This window comes from Urocitellus parryii, chromosome 2 (assembly GCF_045843805.1).
Source record: "Urocitellus parryii isolate mUroPar1 chromosome 2, mUroPar1.hap1, whole genome shotgun sequence".
NCBI lineage: Eukaryota > Metazoa > Chordata > Mammalia > Rodentia > Sciuridae > Urocitellus > Urocitellus parryii.
Genome location: NC_135532.1, coordinates 43,619,445 through 43,641,827, shown reverse-complemented (window position 1 = coordinate 43,641,827; position 22,383 = coordinate 43,619,445). Strand labels below are relative to the sequence as shown.

At 35.9% G+C, this 22,383-nt stretch overlaps 1 protein-coding gene across 1 annotated transcript in view; it reads left to right on the top strand.

Moving 5' to 3' along the window:
* LOC144253298 (von Willebrand factor A domain-containing protein 8-like) overlaps positions 1-22,383 on the top strand; it is a 57,062-nt gene that overhangs the window by 28,404 nt on the left and 6,275 nt on the right. The window contains exons 4-6 of the mRNA XM_077795199.1: positions 4,658-4,766; positions 12,768-12,893; positions 15,015-15,173. Of these exons, the coding sequence (XP_077651325.1) occupies positions 4,658-4,766; positions 12,768-12,893; positions 15,015-15,173 (394 nt within the window). The remainder of the gene's footprint in view (positions 1-4,657; positions 4,767-12,767; positions 12,894-15,014; positions 15,174-22,383) is intronic.

The window sequence follows — 22,383 nt, the reverse complement described above, 5'->3', positions numbered from 1 at the left end:
GTACTAGTTGTGACTGTTTTACATAGTATGGGAAAAGGACCCAAAGCAAAAGTGCATCATCTTTAGAAGAATTTTTGTAAAAAGGGGGAAAAGAAGGTTTATTCGGGGGCGTTGCCAGTCCCCTACAACTTTCGGATATGGTTCTCTATGATTTCATCAGTCATATAGGTTGATGTGACCACCACCACAGCCAGGAGACACATTTGCATCCTAAGGACTACTGAAATCACTTCCATGATACCAGCACTAGCTGTTTAGAACTTACAATAGAGTATTTCTTTAGTTTTTTTGCCACGAGACACACTTGCATCTCAATACCAGTGAAAGCACTTCCACGGCACCAGCACCATCTGTTTAGAACTTAAAAATCAGAGTATTTCTTAAATTTTTTTATCAGCCCATTTAAAAAATTCCTGACTTTATGCTTCATTGAATGAGAATGTTCATATTTACAGTTTGAAGTAGTATATCGAAGAGCTATTTCTTGCACGTTTTGTAAATTAGGTATGCCTTTGAAATAGAAAATTTGTATGGCCAGAAAAGTTGGAAACAAGGCTAGTCCAAATATGTAAAGAAGGCTTGCTCCAACTAGAGAGAAATTTTATCAACAAATTGGAATTTCCAAAGTAGAATTATAAACAAATTGGAATTTCCAAAATCACATGGTGAAAGTTAATGTGTATTGGCTAAATATTCCTAATCCCATCCTTCAGTTTTCCTTCAGTGAAAGTTTTATCCTCTTCATCAAATATTATCTTTATAAAAAGTTATTATTTTAATATAATTTTTGTGATGCATTTCTTTACAGGCAAAAATAATTTATTCTTTATGGGTCAAAGAAAAAAAATACAGGGTAAAGGAACTTGAACACTCAGCATGTAATAAAGGGGGAAAATAAAACACCATATTCAGAATGCACAAGAACTTTGGGACAGGATTAAAAGAGCATACCTGAGTGTCATTGGGATAGAAAAGAACGTGGAAATACAGGCTGACAGCATTAAGAACATTTTCAATGAGACAGTAAAAGAAAAATGTTCCTTTATCAGAAATGAGGGAGCATCCACATAGAGGGGGCATATAGGGCCCCAAATAGACAAGGTCAAAATAGAACCTAAGACACACGATAATCAAAATACCTCAAACACATATCCATAATAACCCTGAATGCATATGGTCTCAACTCCCCTGTTAAAAGACACAGATTAATGGATTGGATCAAAAAAACAAGATCTAACTAAATGCTGTTTGCAACATCCCCTATCATCAGCAGACAGGTCATCCAAATATAAAGTTAATAAGGATTTTTCTGACTTTAATACTATAAATCAAATGTACTTAATAGACATCTACAGAATATTTCACCCCCATACAGCCGAATTTACCTTCTTCTCAGAAGCTCATGGAATCTTTTCCATTATTGACCATACTCTACGTCACAATATAACTCACAAATATTATATATTTCTAGGTCATGATATAAGTCACGAATATATATATATAGATATATATGTATATTCTATGTATGTATATATATATCTATGTATATATATTCGTGACTTATATATATATATATGAGCATCTTATCAGATCATAATGGAATAAAACTAGAAAACAACAGCAAAAAAAGGAACTACATAAGCACATGGTGATTGAACACCACTATTTAAATAAAATATGATCATAGAATATATGAGAAAAGAAATCCAGAAATTTTTAGGAAACAAATAAGAAAAGAGATATAAGACATCAAAATATCTTGGACAGTAGGAAAGCAGTTCTAAGAGAAAAAAATGAATACCTACATTAAAAAAATAGAGATATCCCAAATAAACTTATGTTCCACTTCAAAGCCTTAGAAAAGGAAGAGCCAATTAATTCCAAAATGATCAGAAGACAGGAAATAATATCAGAGTCCAAATTAATGAATAGAGAATAAAAATATACAGGATCAATGCAATAAAGAGTTCTATGGAAAGCTTAATAAGATTGATGAACCCTTAGCAAAATCAACCAAAAGAAAGAGAAGACCCACATAAACAAAATTTGAGATTTAAAGGGAGATATCATCACAGACACTTCTAAAACACACACAATCATTAGAAATTATTTTGAAATTTTATACTCCAATAAACTGGAAAATCCATAAGATGTCAACAAATTTCTGGACAAATATGACCTGCCCAAGTTGAACCAGAAAGACATAGAAAACCTAAACAGACAAATATCAAGTAGTGAAATTGCAACAGCACAAAACCTTCCAACAGAGGAAAGCCCAGGACCCGATGTATTCTCAGCCATGTTCTACCAGACCTTGAAAGAAGAACGAATACCAGTCATTCTCAATTTATTTCATTCCCAAATATATTCTATGATCACAGTATAATCCTCATACCAAAACCAGACACAGACACATTAAGGAAAGAAAACTACAGACCAATATCACTGATGAACATAGATACAAAAATCCTTGATATTAGCAAGCCACATTAGAAATCACATCACAATAGACCAGGATCAAGTGTATTATCCCAGACATGCAAGGTTGATTCAACATATGCAAATCAATAAAATGTAATTTGCCACTCAAGCAAAATTAAGAACAAGAATCATATAATCATCTCAATAGACGTAGAAAAGGCCTTGGATAAAGTTCAACACCCCTTCGTGTTAAAAACATGAATGGAGAAACTAGGAAAAGAAAGAATTTACCTCAACATTACAAAAGCTGTAGATGACAAACCCAAAGCCTGTACTGAATGGAGAAAAACTGAAAGCATTTCCTATAAAAGCAGGAACAAGACAAGGATGTTCAACCTCACCACTTTTATTCAATATAGTTCTTAAAATCCTAACCAGAGCAATCAGGCAAGAGAAGGAAAATAAAGATTTACAAATAGGAAATGAAGAAGTCAAACTTTCTGTTTGCTGATGACATGAGTCTATACTTAGAAGGCCCCAAACACTGCACCAGAAGACTAGAGCTGATAAATTAATTCAACAAAGTAGCATGACACAAATCCATAAATCCATAGCTTTTCTGTATTTCCACAGTGACTCTTCTGAGAATGAAATCAAGAAAATCATCCCATTCACAATATCCTAAAAAGATTCTTGGGAATTAATCTAACCAAGGAGGTGAAGGACAGCTATAATAAAAATTATAGAACACTGAAGATAGAAATATAAAAAGACCTTAGAAAATGGAAGACCTCCCATGATCTTGGATAGGCAGAATTAATATTGTTAAACGACCCAAAAGCAATATACATATTCATTGCCTTACCCATCAAAATACCAATGACATTCTTAACAGAACTAGAAAAAATGTCCTAAAATTCATTTGTGAGAATAAGAGACATAGAATAGATGGAGCAATTCTGAGGAAGAAATGTGATACGTGAGACATGACAATACCTGATCTCAAATTATACTATAGACCTAGAGTAAAAACAAACAGTCTAGTACTGACATGAAAGTAGAAATGAAGACCAGTGGAATAAAATACACAACACAGAGACCAACTCACATACATACAGCCATCTGACACTTGACAAAGGTGCCAAAAAATATATGCTGGAGAAAAGACAGCCTTTTAAACAATGATGCTGGAAAAACTGCATATCCATATGCAGAAGAATGAAACAAGATCCCTATCTCTCACCCTGCCCAAAAGTCAAATCAAAAGGTATCAATAACTTAGGAATTAGACTATAAATTTTGTAACTGCTAGAAGAATACCTAAGGTCAACATTCCATTATATTGGCGCAGGCACTCTCAAAACTCAAGAAATAAAACCAAGAATTAATAAGTTGGATGCCATCAAATTAAAAAGTTCTGCACAGCAAAGAAAATGATTAAGACCATAAGGAGAGAGTCCACAAAATGGAAGAAAATCTTTGCCAGATGCTTCTCTGACAGGGTATTAATATCCAGAATATATAAGGAACTCCAAAAACTTAACAACAAAAAAAAATCAGTAAATGGACAAAAGAACTAAATAAATCTTTCTCAAAAGAAGAAACACAAATGATCAACAAATAAATAATAAATATTCAACATCTCTAGCAATCAGGTAAATACCTATCAAAACCACACTAAGGTTTCATGTCACTGTGGTGAATGACAATGATCAACTACGAATAGTAACAATAAACGCTGGCAAAGATGTAGGACAAAAGGTTTGCTCATACATTGTTGGTGGGACTGCAAATTAGTGCAATAGTTCAGTAAAGTAGTATGAAGATTCCACAAAAATGTAGGAATAGAACCATCTTAGGTTCTGCAAGTTTTGGAGTGTGTGTTGTGTGTGTGTGTCTGTGTGTGTTCTCACTGTGTGGGTAGATTTGAAAAATGTATACTGTTTCTATTGATTGTAGTGGTAATATTTATACACTAGAAATCAGCAAATATGTACTACAAATTGGGGCCTTTTGTGTTTGGGAAGGAGTGGTGGGTCCTGGCCATCATTTTTTACTCATTCACCAACATACCACTGGACATTGAATCTGAGGCATTGCTGGAGATCTTATTTCTTTCCTTTTCTCCTTGAAGTCTGAGTTTCCAAGGAATTTCATACAATTTTAGCAATAGGTGAGTAAAAGAACACATGAACATGCTGTAAGCTCTTGTCTTCTTTTTCCCCTCTGGTTTCAGGCTAAAGGAGATCCAAATGAGTGAATATGATGCTGCAACCTATGAAAGATTTTCAGGTGCTGTTCGGCGACAGGTGCAGTCCCTCCGAATCATCTTGGATAATTTACAGGTAATCTTCCATTTGTGGATCAAGAAATAACTTGGGCCCAAATCTGGACACTTCCCCAAACTTTCATAGATGGTTAGCTGAACCCTAATCAGCCAATCAGAAAAAAATTAATCAGTGCCAAAGTGTCTATATTAAACTATGGTCTCACCACCATGTCTTAGCTGAGCAAAACACACCTAGTTAAGTGTTCCAAAGGAAAATATATTACCTTACCTTTCTTCCTATCCAAGAAGCAGTAAAATTACCAATAACCCTAGCAGACACTAAACTTTCTCATTCCCCTCATGTAAGATCTTAGGGCATCTCACCTTTACTGGAAATTCACAAATATAAGTCATTTTACTCTGAAGAAACACAGGAGCATTCTGGATTTTCCAGGTGACTATTCACTATCCCCTGCACCCCCTCTTACTGCTTTGTACTTGCCCCTGTACTGCCTGGATCTTTTCAGTTTTACAAAACTCTGAGCCAGTTGATACTGCTATTGCTCCTAAAAATATTAAAATGTCAATATTTCCTAAGCAGAGATGTTATTTCTGGTCAGTTTGCACAAGTAATTAAGGAAGGGTTGAATTCATACAAGTTTTCTTTTGCTTAATGCATCATTGAGCACTCACAAGTGTTTGAAGACTGAAACCAGCTGGTGAAGCAGTACTCTAGAAAGAAGAGACCTCTGAGTAGGGGACAGACTCCAGTACCAGGCTGCTTGGAAAATGGCAAATAGTATCTACAGTGACTAGTGTTCAGAGTTTGGGGATGTGCTTGGGGGTAGAAACTAGTGGAAGAGAAAGCTTAGGGAACAGGAATCCTAAAAGGTTGTGAGCACCATGCAGAGGCTGATATGTCTGTAACCAGGGAAGAGCCATGAAGATGCATGAGCAAAGGAGTGGCATGGTCTGTCTTCATCAGGAAATGGCATGGCCAAGAAGGGAGAAGGTTGCAGAGAAGGAGGTGAAAGCCAGAAATCAAATCATAAAATCATTTCAGTTGTTTAGGAGAGAAGTGATAGGAACTCAAAACAGGGACAAATGAAGTGAAAATGGAAAAGTTGTGACAAATTCAAAAATCATGTTAGTGGCTGGAAAAGAAGACAGTGACTAACTGTGGCGGAGGGGAGTGGTGAATGGAGCAGAGAACTTTCCAACCGTGGAGGACAGACCTAGAGAACACAGGAAGAGGGAAGCCTTGATTAAAGAAAGCACATGATTGCTTTGGATGTTAGTATATTTTCTCACTACTAGCCCACCTATGCTGAAGTGTCAAACATGATATTTGAAGTTTTTAATATGTGAACCATAATGGGGTGGAGGAAAGTGGAGGAACTTTTGATGCGGCAAAGGGGAGGGCAGGGAGGGGCTAAGGGGATAGGAAAGATGGTAGAATGAGATGGACAACATTACCCTAGGTACATGTATGATCACACAAATGATGCATCTCTACATCATGTACAACCAGAGAATTGAATTGCATTCTGCTGTCATTTACAACTAAGTAGAACAAATCAAAACAAGAAAAAAAAAATCATTCTTGCTAAAAATATATGTGAAGAACTATGAATTTAATAATAAACAGTGCCTAAATTCCCATGTTATTTTAAAATTTAAAATTTAAATTAAATAAATAAGATTTTAAAATTTAGATAAAAATCAAGAATACTTTCAGTTAATTCTGTTGGTTTTGGTTAATTAAGTTGGTATAATGAGGACTAGAAGTAAAAAGTGTGGTACTTCATGTTACATATGGAAAAAGTGAATTTTTTTATTCTTTAAAATGATTACAGAAATATAAATTTAATCTGACTTTTTAAGCACAATCATGTCAGCAGTTTTTCTTGCTGAAACTTCTTGCAAATTGCAACATGTTATATAAAATTACTCTGATTGCTGTGTGAAGAGGGGTCTGCAAGAGGACAAAGGTGGGAGTAGGGAGGCCAGAGGGAGGCTTGTGGTGGTACAAATGGGATTTAATGCTGCACGTGAGGGATAGACATGCAAATTGCAGAGAGGGTCAGATACTGCCAGAAATTGAAAGGATTTACCAGTGGATTGCGTGGGTGAAACAGGAGTCATGATGTCTCCTAGATATATGGCTTGAAGAGCTGAAATAGTGGGTTGCCCTTTGCCTTTTGCTGAGGTGGATTCTGGGGTTTCAAACTTGTTAAGTTTAAGATGCCTATTATAGATGCATACCCATAGGTATGGTTCTCAGATCTTTTGAGGTACAACATATTTAGTTCTTGAAGAAAAAGCACTGAAGTTGTTTTTCTTCATAAAACCAGAATGTAAAATGACAGTAATCTGTCATCCAAAGTAATGGTTTAGAACCACATTTGTGTCCAAGGGTACAAATTCTTATAATTAGAATCACCTTTGTTAATACGTGAATCTCCATTTTCCCTCACAATGAGGTGTTACTTTAAAAAAAAAAAAAGGAATTCCTTGGAATAAGAAGATAAATATCTTCTCTCTTCTTTGCAATGTTCTTTCATTATTTAGATATTTTTAACTGTTATGTCAAAATATGTAAAACCAGAAAGTAAAATTTATTTCTACCAATTAATAATTTGTTATTTTATGGACACTATACAAAAGTTCCTTAATATAGCAAATATTTGTGTCCAAATGGTTGGCGAAACATGGGGAATAGTTAAAATAATGGGAGCTAATATTAATGAGAGAATCACTCTTCCTATCTATCCTCAAACATTCATTTACAGTTACGTATTTACCCAACAATAGTTATAGATGATCTTCTCCATACTTTGTTCTATATAGAATGCTTACATTTTCTACCAATCTATTCTGAAAAAAATAATAGAAAACTGTCATAATTGTAGAGTTTATAGATGAAGGAAGTCTTGCTTAACCAGAACCCAAATAAGTGAAAACTTCAGATTAATCAGAATGTTTTCAGTGCTGAAATCACAGGCAGTATCACAAACCACAAAAATAACTGGTTTTGGTCAATTTTATTCATTTAATGTCCTCCATGCTACAAATGTGTGTGTATACTTTCTAGCTAACCAAGAGTTCCCAGAAAATAAATTAACCAGAATACATCATTCTCTGAGTTTTTCAGTTAGTCAGAGTGTTCTGTATGTGAAAGTAATAAAACTATATTTCTTTTTTAGAAGAACCATAAGTTAGATGTTTCATATAATGTAATATAGTCACACAATCTAATTTAATAATGAGTTCTTGTTAGTGTAAATTTAAAATATAATACAAGGGGCTGGGGATGTGGCTCAAGTGGTAAGTGCTCGCCTAGCATGTGTGAGGCACTGGGTTCAATTCTCAGCACCACATAAAAACAAAATAAAGATATTGTGTCCACCTAGAACTAAAAAATAAATATTTTTTAAAAAATAAATAAAATTAATACAAAACAAATAGACACTTTTACAAAGAAACTTTGCTTTATTCACTAGGACTATGTAATAAAAAAATGTATGACTCCTGTTGTAAGTAAAAGTATATATTTAAATTCAGTGTGATCTAAAAAGAACAAACTAAAAATACTAAAAACTAAATAGAGTGTGTATTTAGTATTTCTAGAAGTATTTCAGTGAATACAATAAAATACAGAAGACTTTGCAAACACATTGAAAATAATAAATATTTCTTTTTAAAAAATGATTATTTTTTTTTCAGTGTTAAGGATCCAACCCAGTGCCTCACACATGTTAGGCAAGTGTTCTGCCACTGAGCCACAGCCCCCAGCTCTGAAAATAATAAATATTTCTATTCAGACTTCAACAACTTTTTAAAGAACTCCCCCTCCAGTCCATGGTCCCCAAAGGCATCCATTCTGACAGGCTTTTTCCTGTTTTGAGTTTCCAAGTATTGGTTGATGGGCTAGAGGATAAAAAATAAATTTTCCCCTAATTTATCTGCAAATTATAAACCTGAGAACTATATAACAGTGCTACTGTTAGAAAAATATTTTTGTGCCCAGTATCTCTGGATCAAAAGACCGAAACATGCTTTCACTTCTCAAAAACAAAAGCTACTGATTCTTGATCCTGAAAGTGTCAGTAACAAGCATGATCCAAAGTAATTCATTTGCTGCAAATAAATATTAAAATAAAGGGAGTTTACTGCATACCAACCAGGATGGCTGAAAAAAATTAAAACTATTAATATCAATGTTGGTGAGAATATGCAAATGCAACCCTCATACACTGCTCGTGCTAATGTTAATTAGACAAACCACCTTAGAAAACTGAGTAGCAATATCTACTAAAGGTGAATATATCCAGTCTTGTGACTCAGAGCTTTCCCACAACCAGAAATGCACATGTATCTTCTCTAGAAAACACATTCAAGAACATTTATGGTTGCATTATTCAAAATAGTCCCAAAATGAATACAGCAGGATTATAGATGGAATTATAAATATAATAAATTGTGCAAGTCATATAATGTAATAACGTTAAACCTATGAGAGAGAATACAGTACCACAAGATACAACAATATCCCAATATCCATGGGATATTATTGAGCAAAGAAGCCAGAGACAAGAGTGTATGTTCTTTGACTCCATTTTTATTAAGTTCAAAATCAGACAAACCTATTCAGTGCTACTAGAGATCAGAATAAGTGTTACCTTTGCAAAGAGTAAAATCCAGGACAGGGCCCTGAGAGACTTCAGAGGTATAGGTAGTTAAATGGTATTTTCACAGCACAACAGTTCGTTAAGATCTGCACTTACGATTTCTGTACTTTATTATTAGCATATCATACAGGAATTTGACTAAAGAAGAAGGGAAAGAGGAAGAGGAAGGTGCAGGGAGGGAAGGAAGGAGGAAGGGCAAGAAAAACTAGCATATTACTGGAAAAAGCATATCCCTCCCTTTCACTCGTGCTGCAAAAATATAATATTCTAAGAGTAAAATATTTTCAATACAGTAACCCCTTTACCAAGGAAAGTAATAGGAACATATGTCCTAAATAGGAGCCCCTTCTGTCATTTTTATAAAGTATTATTAACATGAATACTAAAAGAAGAATTCCACGGTGCTGTTGAACTATTACATAAACTCCACTGGGTGATGGCTTTGTTTCTCCTCATCACTCTGCCATTTCCCCTCAGCATCCCAGCTCCATGTCACCTATAATTCCCTTCTTGTGCTGTGAATCTATTACTGCAATTTCTGCACCCTATAATGCTGGTTAGGAATTGAAATCACTAAGTCAAGACTTCACAAAGCTCACACAGGAGTTAACATTTGTTCATTTTGTGGTCTAGAAGACCTGCCTCATAATAAATTAACCTTGAATACCAAGGACTAGAGCTGACCAGTAGGATTTCTTTCTCACAAATGTACTAAAGAAAATCGAATAAAAACTTCTTGTGGTAAATGATAAATTCCCTAGGATGAGTTAGTCACATACAAGAATGTCTAAAATAACAAACTACTTCAGATCACTATATTACAGTGGGATCTTTATAAATAGATTTGCTAGTTCATTTTTTAGGACTGAATAGTATTCTATTGTCTGGATGTACCAACAATTTAATTTATCCATTACCTATTGAAAAACATTTTAGTTGCTTCCAAATTTTGGCAGTTATACATAAAATTGCCATAAATATCACGGCAGAGTTTTATGTAGACAGAAGTTTTCAACTCATTTGTGTAAATAGTAAGGCATGCAATTGGTGGATGGTGCGGTAAGAATATGTTTAGTTTCAGAAGAAGCGGCCAAGCTCTCTTCCCATGTGGAAACACCATTTTTCATTCCCATGCACAGTGAGAGACTCTGCATCCTTAACAACATTTGTTGTTCTCAGAGTTTGGGGTTCTGATCATTCTAATACGTTTGGAGTGATATCTCATAGTTGTTTTATTTTGATGTTCCATATGTTACATATATTAACATATGTTTAAGATATTTTCATATGATTATTTACCATCAATCTGGTTTTGTTTTGGCAGGTACTGGGGATTAGACCCAAGGGAGATGAACCTAAGCCATATTGCCAGCCCTTTTTAAATATTTTTTATTTTGAGACAGGTTCTCACTAAGTTGCTTAGAGCCTTGCAAAGTTGTTGAGGCTGGCTTTGAACTCATGATCCTCCTATTTCAGCCTTCCAAGCCCCTGAATTACAGGCATGTGCTCACCACGGCCGGCCAATGTGACTATTTTAATGACGCGCCTTCTCAAGTCTTTTGCCCATTTTTAAAACTTTTTTTTACTGTTGAGTTTTAACAGTTTTTTAGATTCTAACCCTTTATTAAAATTACCATATTTAATGTAGATGTATTAATGTAAATAAATGGAAACCCCTAGGTCACCAGCATAAGATTTTAATTTTGGTGGGCAGGTCCTGGAACCCCACTGTACCAGGTATATCTTAGAAATGTATCTTTCCCAGTTGTATATTCTTCATAAGAACCCCATGATCTCACAGGGAAATGGGGCATATTGGAGCAAAGCTGCTGTCATATAAAACTTGATACAGAGTTACAGGTGGTAGAAGGATCGAGTAAGCACAGACTTCCAGAATACTTTCCACTATTTCAATAATCAGACAAGACAACCTTGATTGCATAGTGCCATCCTCCCCGTACCAAAAATTGGGACTTAACTCCTGTCTCCTCTTTTTTGTCATTCCTGGAATCAAGAGTAGGTAATCCCTCAGACTGCCAGGATGATTTATGCTTGGAAACAACACAATGGATGACCATTTAGGTACCTTTCAATGTGACATTCTAATACTCTTGGAGGTACCAAGCTGCAGAGCTCAGTCTTCTAATGCCTCTCATAGATGAAGACAGACTCTCACAGGATTGTCAAATGGAAAAATAAGCAGTTAAGAAAGTAAAAGAAAACATGGTCACAGTGGTCAGCCACCATCGAAATGGCATGGAAGTTAATTTTTGAGCTGGCTTTAAGAGCAATACAGAATTAGTATCAGAATAAAATTATATAACATGTTTGGTAACACATGTGCCATTGTTATCATCAAACATTGGTTTACTAAGTTTCATAAATATTTTGACAAAGCAATGCCCTGATCACGCCCTTCCCAGTCCTCCTAGCTGCTACATGCTTTTATTAACCAGTGATGATTTCACTGTTGTAAAGGCTACCCAGTAAGTAATTTTTGTGATTTTTAAATGCAGATCATAATTATTATAAAATTAAATTTAAACCCCATCATTTTACCATGGAGGAATTTTAAAATGCTGAAATTCTAACTATAAGTCCACTCTCCTCTCATATTTTGGTGTTTCTAGAAATGAAATACATCCTATAATCTTGTTTACATGCATTAAAACATTTCAACTATTCTTCCCCCTTCTTATGGTAAATATACTCATGGGCTGCAATAAACACATGCCTTTATTGGGATATTACAATTCTTTATCATTTAACTATCACCTGATCTAGTTGTGTTTTGGCAAAATGTTATGTGAAAATACCTTAAAAAATAATTCAGAAAATTTCAGAATATAGAAAATCAGAAACGTGTGGGGTACAAAATGTTCACATACTGTTGTTTCCAGCTGTTTCCATGTACACAATAAGACACGGAGAACTTGAGTAGCAAATTTCTTTCCAAAAGGAAGACTTCTGAAGATCACATTCTCTCTGGGCTTTCTGACAATGTCAACAAGTTCAAGCTGATTATTTTGGTACCTAATAAATTTTCTAGAAGAACAGAGACAGAAAACCCATAGGAAATGCATCATCATTACCTTTCCAGATATAGAACTTTCTTCAGGGGGTCATTTTCATACTGTCTTCCTGTCCGTATGCCCTTCAAGTGTTCCATATGTTAAAACAATTAAAACTAACAAAATATACATAAATTGCATTTCTTTGTCAGCAGAGCAGAAAGCAGTCCATTTCTGCAGTTGTGTTTATGCAGAAACATCATGTATTGAAAAGTTCCCTGGTGTGTTTCCTGTTATTCATGCAGAAAGTATGTCAAAGATCCTGCAGATCTCGTTAAAAATAAAGACTTATGTATATGTGTTTGTGTGTCCTAGGCTAAAGGTAAAGAAAGGCAGTGGCTAAAACACCAAGCTACTGGAGAACTAGATGATGCCAAGATCATTGATGGGCTGACTGGAGAAAAAACCATCTACAAACGTCGGGGTGAGCTGGAGCCACAAGTAAGTAGTGGAGGACTGGTAGCATCAGACTTGCTTAGTTTGGCCTTGTTTCTAGAAACTCACTTTCTTGAGTTGTGTGTCAAAACATCATAAACTCTGAATGTGGCAACCAAGGAAATCATTATAGAAGAAGAAGGAGAAGGAGAAGAAGAAAAAATATATTATACTATTTATTGTACCTGTTAAGGTCTCAGCAAGAAACACAAGGCACACTCATACTGGGTAATTTAAGTAGCAGTGAATACAGAAGAATTTAGAGAGTATTTACAAAGATAAGAGTAGATTTATGAAAGCCAAAAGATTCACTGTGGTAACCCAGGCTGACATCAGCAGGGATCTGACTCTGCCCTGAAATCTAACACACAGAGCAGGAGAACAGTTCTGGAATCTGGAGAAGGTAGTTCATGGAGCTGTGGCCTTTGGTAGAGGTAGAGCCGACCCCTGGGCAACAGCAGAGAAAAAGCTGAGGTAACAACCCCCCAGCCTCTCACTTTGATCTGACAGTGCCTCCCATTGGCAGAAACCTCTGGAAGCCAGTAGCCAAGAGAGCTGCCCATGTGGCCCATCCCACTCCTGGGACACGGAGCAGGTGCCCTGGAAGGGAAACTGAGGGCACCCTGTTGTCTCTGAATCCTAGAGTATTCCTCAAGTGAGAGCAATAGAGCCATCTTGGTGGTTTTCTACTATTCTGTACCTTTAAAGATCTGTGTCCATCATGGGATTTAAGAAAATTTTAGGAAATAAGGAATTCTCCTTTAACTCTCAATGTGTTAATTCAAGTTTCAGTTAGCCATAGTTTTGAAAACTTTGCCATATAATGGCAACACAGTGAAATATTAGGTCTCTTGATTTCCTATAACCCTACATAACCAGAACTGCCAAGTTCCCACTGAGAGCTGGGGGAGCAGTGCCTGGAGAGAGCAGGGAGAGTCCATCTACTTAAATGTGTTCTCAGAGAGGATCTGGTGGTAATTTGGGGAGTTCTTATTTCTGTGTCACTGGGATGAGTCAACAACTGTGTTCTTTACTGACTCATTGTGGTCAACAAATGTGGTTGGATATATATGAAATTGTGAGCAGTCATGAAAGCCTGTGTGGCACGATTATTCATTTGGACACACTCAAAAGTTTTGAAGAAATATATTGAATTGGCTCCAAACCATTATCCTCTAATACCCAGAGCATGTTTTGAAATTTCTGGCTCTACCGTTAGTGTTTATGCATGTCAGAAAGTTTACAGTAACAAAATAACTTGGAATTTTTCTTCCTTCATGTTTCTCTCTCTCTCTCTCTCTCTCTCTCTCTTTCTCTCTCTCTCTCTCTCTCTCTCTCTCTCTCTCTCTCTCTCTCTCTCTTTCTTTCTTTCTTTCTTTCTTTCTGTAAAACTGACAAGATTTTTCAGAATTCTGCACATTGGCCAAAATTGTCCACAATCAAACTGAGTCTCTCAGGTTTCACATTTAATTGATAGTTGCTTCTATACATCAGCTTAAAGACACTTTCATGCTTTAAACTGCCAAGAAAAGAAAAGAAAAAAAAAACACTAGTTCACTAACTCCAAGGAAATTTTGAAAGCTTGCTAAGGACAAAAATCATTTAAAAAAATTTTCCTTAGATTGTTTGCCAGACTCCCTCTCCCATACCCTTGTTTTAAAAATCTAGTATTTCTTGCAACCTACATGGGAAATGGTTTTCAACTGACTGCATAACAGATACAAATAAAATTGATGTTGGCTTCCCTCCAAAATAACAGACTCCTGCTAGAATTACTGACTTCGAGGCATGGAGAGAAAATGACATGTTAGGATTTGTATCTTTCCAAATTATTTTAAGGCACCAGTCTCCAAAAGGCAACTTTACTAGACTAGATTGGGCCTTGCAAGGGCTCTATTCCAAAGGAAAATCTTTTTAATATGATCCTAGCTTCCTTATGCAATTTCAATTACTGAAATTCAATCTACAGGCATCTTTCACCAGCCTGGTCAACCTTTTACAGGGTCAAGTCTGCAGCTGATCTGCCCACCTCATGACTAGCACTCTGGTGCCTGTGTGAGCTCCTCAGGACTGCAGCAATTGATGACATTGTAGTTCACAAGCTCTTTCTGTCATTCCCTCCCTCAGCTGGGGAGCCCACAAGAGAAACCCAAGCGTCTGCGCCTGGTGGTAGATGTGTCTGGCAGCATGTATCGCTTCAATGGAGTGGATGGCCGGCTTGAGCGCTCAATGGAGGCCGTGTGTATGGTCATGGAAGCTTTTGAGAACTATGAGGAGAAATTCAAGGTAATGGCATGATCTAAGGATGATGAGATTCATCCTTGACCACATCTGCACAGAGTGAGCCCTGAGTTATGGCATGATGATGATAGGTGCTTGGAGACTTCATTCCCAAGCAGACAGAAATCTCTATTCTCTTACCAGCTCACTTGGCTCATTTGCCAGTGCAGAGAAAATAAGACATTTGCTTCATCTGCTCTAATAATATCATAATTTAAAGGACTGATTCCATCTGGTTACTACTGAAGAAACTCTACCATTATGTGACACTAACCATAAGGTTCAGAAAAAGGAACAGCTACTTAGAAGCACCAGAGTCTGTTGCCCTTGTAACAATAATACTCACACACCGTTGCCCAGTCACCAGACAGACAGCCTTCCAAGGTTTGAGCTCACCCCCAGAGCGTGCTGTTCTCAGCATCACTGTCCCTTTGCACATGGGCAATGATTCTACAGAAATGAATGTCTCCCCAGCTGACAATGAAAATGACCACCCTGGCAGAAAAGCAGCCTCCCATTTAAGCTATTTCTATTTTGCTCTTGCAGAGTTTGATGCACACCCTCCATTTCAGAGGTTTGAGAGTAGAGACTAGATTTCCCCAGTACTGCTGTGTTATCCCCTGACAGAAGCCTACTCGTCTGCTCTTAATCAACCGCAGAGAGCACCTGCTCCTCTGGCCCTTTCAGAGCAAATAAAATTGTGTTACCATGGTTATCACAAGCCATGCAATTATTATCAAAAGTTCAGTGGAGAGAAATGGTGTATGTGGGACATGTAAAGGACACAGAGTCTATTCATAGATACTCTAGACCTTATTCTGGGTCATACCTGTCCTAAGAAACAAGTAGTATTAGTTCATTCACTGTTTAGCTTGACATCCCACCAGCATCTCTGGTTGCTACCTGGGTTATGGCTCTGTGTTATGCCTCACACAGCAAGAAGCAGGCCATTTACTTTGAGCTTATTATTAAGCTGACTATCCATTGAATCTCCCAGGGTCCCTTATATGAATCAAGTTCTGCAAGAGAAATTCATTTTAGGATTGACTGCTGGGGAAAGGGCAGCTTTAGACAGTGAATGCTGTGGGTTACTAAATTTTCACCATGAGGAGTAGTTATGTTTCCCTTGAAGAACTAGAATCGGTATCCCCTTGTGAGTATTGAAAACCATGGAACTATTCAAGATTCTCACTTTGTCCTAGTTTGCCAGGAAGCGTGGCGCCAAAGTCAAAGACCCATTATGACAATTTTATTTTGTCTTATGTCTTAAAAACATGTATTTAGCTTTTTCTTTCCCTTGACCTTCCCTCACCTCAGATATAAGTTTGTCTTCATTTTTTTTAATTTATTACTTTTTCATGTTTTGTAGGTCAAAGGAAAATATTTTTAAAAATTTTTATTTAAAAGTATTTCAGATCCTTTCTAGTATATAGTAGAGTTTGATTTCCTATATCACTGGGACCACAGGTGACCAGTGGATTTCTAAAAATCCATCTTAGTAGCATAAATAGCTTTATCACACCTAATGTTTAAAAACCTATGGATTTTTAAATTTTTCCAGAGCTCCTTACAGACCTTCCCTACACATTGTCACATTGGAGACTTTTTGCTATCTTTCTACCCCCCCCCCAACACATATCTGAGATTCTAGTGGCCACAGGCCACTCAGTCTCTGCTAAGCCTCCTGTGGCCTCCTTTGTAGAGGAGAGGAAAGAGATGGGTTGGAACTACTATATTCTGTGAGAGTTTTATATAACTAAATGTTTAGGGATTTAAGTAAGGGGTATAAAATGTAAAAGGAACAAAAGAAGATAGAGTGAAGAATAAATCTCTGTCCACCCCTCTCAGTTCTGAAATTCCTTGTCTAATGATGACCACTATTAGTGGGGTTTTGGTCACTTCTCAGAGATATTCAGTGGTATACTCACGTGGTTCCATTGCATGCCCTGTGGTTTGTATGGTTATGTTGATCATATTCAAATCATTTAATCTCTCTGTACTTCCATTTTCTCATTTGCAAAGAGGTATAAGAACTAGGAAGGACTAATTTACTTAGAAAACATAAAATAATGTATGAACCAATGATTACTTGAGGAGCTCCTAATGAAAATTTTGTATTCTTCAGACCAGAATTGCATCAAATGTCTTATCTTTAGGAATTCAGATTTGTGATCTGAGATTCCCCACCCCCAGTTCCAGATGGTTCTTAATGTCTTCCCAAATTTATCCTTCAGCAGTAAAGTGTATTTGCTTTGAAACCTTCAGAAGCCTGTGTCCTGGTGTGGTGGTCTAGAGTCTTCCTGTCTCTCTTGGCACTTGCTGTTTTCTGTGTAGTGGTCTCAGCCAGCTGAGCTGTAGATCATTACTATCAAACTTCAGTGGCCTTGTTTAGAGTCTCTCTCCATGTTTTACTCCCCCACATTATCATGACACATGCCAAACCACAGTGAGCCTAGAGCCAAAATTACTGAGTAGGAAAGGTAATTGGTAATTCAGTGGCAGGACACATTTCCAAAGCATTCAGAGTTTTAAAGTTTTTCATAATTGTTCTACCAACAAAATTTGATTATTCCCAGGCATAGTGTTCACAGTAGGTCATCTAAGACAAGAGCAACATTATTTGCTTATAATGAGCATAATTTTTAACATTCCTAGAACACTTAGAGACTACAGTGAAAGGTAGAATAGTAATGCTTATATGAACCATTTTATTTTAGTCAAGTTATTTCTTTTTCTTTTATCTTCATTTTTAATTGGTTCCTCATGATTTCACCCTGTCTGCTTCATCTCAGTACAGCTAAAAGCATTCCACTTATATTGGTAGAACATGTTGTTTTTTTAATATTTATTTTTTTAGTTATAGTTGGACACAATACCTTTATTTATTTATTTTTATGTGGTGCTGAGGATTGAACCCAGGGCCTCGCACGTGCTAGGCAAGTGCTCTACTGCAGAGCCACAACCCCAGCCCCATGATGTTTGATAAAGTGGACTTTTCTGAAATACTTCATTTGTAGAAAGGACTTTACTGCTTAAAAAAATATATTAAAGGTCAGAGGTGTTAGAAAACCACTATTCCAGGACAAATGCTGGATTATAGCTTCTGAGGGCTTTCTTTTTGGAAGATGTGTCATAGATCCTTAGTTCAGTTAGATGATTCACTCCTTCTTTGATAGGTGAAAACAAGGCCTACATATTCTTAAAACTAAGAGGAGCAGCTTTTCATTCCATTTCTTGGGTATACTATTGAATATAGAACCTTGAGGGCAGGAATGACCTTGGAAATTATCTTCATCAACCTCTCTTTTACAGATGAGAAAGATTCAAAAAGGTTGAGTGCTTTGCCCAGTGTCATAGCTGGACCATGAAAAGCCAGGACTTCTGATGTCACTTCACAGAATATGAATGAGGAATTCAATAAGGAGATAGAAATATTGAAAAAGAACCAAACAGAAACCTTAGAAATGAAAGACAAAAAATAAAATAAAATGTTCAGTTGAAAGTCTGTCTAATAGTGTAGACCATGCTAAAGACAGAATCTCATACCTGGAGAACAAAGTAGCCTGCCTTGAAATTCAGACAGTAGTAAAGGAACATAAAAATAAGTAACCATGATTAGAATATACAAGAATTCTGGGACTCATGAAGAATCCAAATTTAAGAATCACTGAAATTGAGGAGGGTTGTGAATTGTGGCCTAATTGAATGGATAACACCTACAGGGAAATAATAACAGAAAAATTTCCAAGCCTTCACAAGGAGATGGACATTCATATACAGGAAACATTCAGAACCCCAAATAGAAAACATCAAAAAAGAACCTCTCCACAGCACATTAAAATTAAAGTACCTAACATAAAGAATAAGGATAGAATTTTTAAAGCCTCAAGAGACAAATTTCAGGTCACATTTAGAGGCAGGCCAATAAGAATCACTTCAGATTTCTCAGTACAAACTCTACAAGGCAATAGGGCTGGGAATGGTGTGTTCCAGGTCCTGAAAGAAAATCACTATCAACCAAGACTGCTGTATTCAGCAAAACTATCATTCAAAATTGAAGACGAAATAAAAGCCTTCCAAGATATTCAGAAACTACAAGAATTCATGAATACCAAACCAGTACTACAGAACTTAAAGAAATATTCCATACAGGAAAAAAAATCAAAAACCAACCTCAGAACACACAAAACAACAAATCTCATTTGAAGAGTAGCTAAGCAAATGAGAAAGAGGACCAAATTAAGTGTGATGAACAAACCAAAATGGAAGGAAATTATAAACATCTCTCTGTAATAACATGGAATATAAATGGTCTCAACTCTTCAATTAAAAGACAGGCTGGAAGAATAGATTGAAAAACAAGACCCAACTTTGTGTTATTAGCAATAGACACAACATACAGGCAAAGAGAAACACAAGCCAAAAGGATGGAAATTGATACACCCTTCCAGTGGGGCCCCAAAACAAACATGAGTAACCACTCTCATATCTGACAAAGCAGACTTCAAACTGAAATTAATCAGAAGAGACAAAGAAAGTCACTTCATATTGGTACAGGGAGAAATCCAAATAAGAAGATAAAACAACAATAAACATTTATGCCCCAAATATGGCTGCAATTAATTACATAAAAAATGCTAATCAAATGAAGCCCCAGATAGACCTCAGTGCACTAATGCTGGGTGATTTTGAAACATCTCTCATGATTAGAGTGGTCATCCAAAAGATTCTTTGGACCTGAAAAAAATTAGGTTCAAATGAACCTAAAAGACATATTTAGAGTATTTCATCCAACAATAGCTGAATACACACTCATGGAACCTTCTCCAAAACATACATTTTAGGCAACACTTAAAAAATACAAAAAAAAAATGCAGTAGTTCTTTGCATCTTATCAGATCAAAATAAAATGAAATGAAAAATCAACACAACAATACCCTATATAATCACATGGAGTATGAACAATACTCTTTGGAATGATGAAATGACTATGGAAGAAATCAGGGGAAAAATTACAAATTATTAGATTCAAGTGAGAATAGTGATACAACACACCAAAATCTCTGGGACACTATGAAAACAGTTCTAAAAGAAAAGTTTATAACTATGAGTGTCTACATAAGAAAATCAGAAACATCCCAAATAAACAACCTAATGATGCATCTCAAGGCTTTTGAAAAAGAAAAACAAACCAATTCAAAAACCAGTAAAAGGAAGGAAGTTATTAAGATCAGAGCTAAAATCAATGAATTTGAGAATAAAACACAATGCAAAGGATCGATGACAAAAAGTTGATTCTTTGAAAAGATAAACAGGATTGATAAACCTTTAGCCAAACTAACCAAAACAAGAAGAGAGAAAACCCAAATTAACAAAATTAGAGAAGAAAAGGAGAAATCACCACAGGCATCTCAGAAATCCAGCAAATCATTAGGGACTATTTTTAAAAACTTGCATTCCAATAAACTGTAAAACCTAGAAGAAGTAGATACATTTCTGGACAAATATGATCTCTAAAATGGAATCAAGAGGACATAGAAAACCTAAACAGACCAATAACTTGTAATGAAATACAAGCAGTAATAAAAAAAGCATTCCAACAAAGAAAAGCATAGGACCAGAATTATTCTGGAACAGAATTCTACCAAAATTTTATAGAAAAACCAATGCCAATTCTTCTCAAATTATTCCATGAAATAGAAAGTGATAGATACTTCCAAATCAATTCTATAAAGCCAGTATCACATTTATACCCCAAACACATAAGGCTGTATGAAGGAGAGAAAACTACAGACCAATATCCCTGATGAACTTAATCATATATTAGCAATTATGCTTAATTCATCACATAAATAGAATTAAGGGCAAAAATCACTGTAATATCAATAGATGCAGTAAAGAACCCATTTATTATAAAAGCACTGGAAAAACTAGGGATAGAAAAAACCTACCTCAACATCATAAAGGCTATATGTGAAAATCCCAAAGCCAACCTCATAGTAAATGGGGAAAAACTGAAAGCATTTCCTTTAAAATCTGTGACAAGTCAAAGTAGAAATTCTAGTCAGAGCAATTAGTTAAGAGAAGGAAATTTTTAAAAAAGGAAGTAAAATTGGAAAAAAATAGGAAAGGAAGAAATCACATTATCACTCTTTGTAAATTGTATGATCCTATACATAGAAGATCCAAGGAACTCCACAAAAACACTGGTAGAGCTAATCAACAAATTTGGCAAAGTAGCAGGTTACAAAATCTACATACAAAAATCAATAGCTTTCCTATATAACAACAACAAATCTACTGAGAATGAAATCAAAAAGACAAAATTCCATTCACAATAGTCTCAAAAAAATTGCAAATTTACCTAGGGGTAAATCTAATCAAGGAAGTGAAAGACTTTTACAACAAAACTATAGAATACTGAAGAAAGAAAATGAAGATGACCTCAAGATGAAAAACCTCCCATGTTCATGGATAGGCAGAATTAATATTGTCAAAATAACCATGCTACCAAAAGCAATATACAGATTCAGTGCAGTCCCCATGAAAACGCCATTGATATTCTTCACAGAACTAGAAAAAAAAAGTTCAAAAATTCATTTGGAATAATAAAAAACTCAGAAGAGCAAAATCAATTCAAAGCCCCAAAAATTGAGGCTAAAGGTATCACAATATCTACCTTCAAATTATAGTACAGAATTAGAGTAACAAAAAACTGCATGGGACCGGCATAAAAACAGACATATAGACAATGGTGCAGAGAAAAGACACAGAGAGAAATCCAAACTATAGAACAAATGAGCCCATTGGCTGATCCTGCAGGGTAGGCAAAAGCCAAGCCTGAGAAAACATTCCTTGTCAAAGGCAGGATGTATTAAAAGCCTTGACACTGGGCTCTGACATCAGTAGTTATCAAATGTTCCAGTACAGTGGGTTTCCTGGGTACAGCAGGATAGCCACAGTATGTGCTTAACACCATAAAAACAGTATAGCTCCAAATGTTTCTAGCTTTATAATTTTTTAGTGCACAAAGAAGCCTCTTGATAACTCACAAGTCTTGAAAAATGTACAAAGCTTCTGTAGTTGAACTTCCTGATTATGAGACCCTATATAATAAACTTGCCAAACTCATTGTGGGTCATTGTTCCTCCCTCTAAGAACAGTGTCCCACCTGGCCCCAGCTTTGCTTAAAAATGTCTGTTTTACTTTGTCTCTG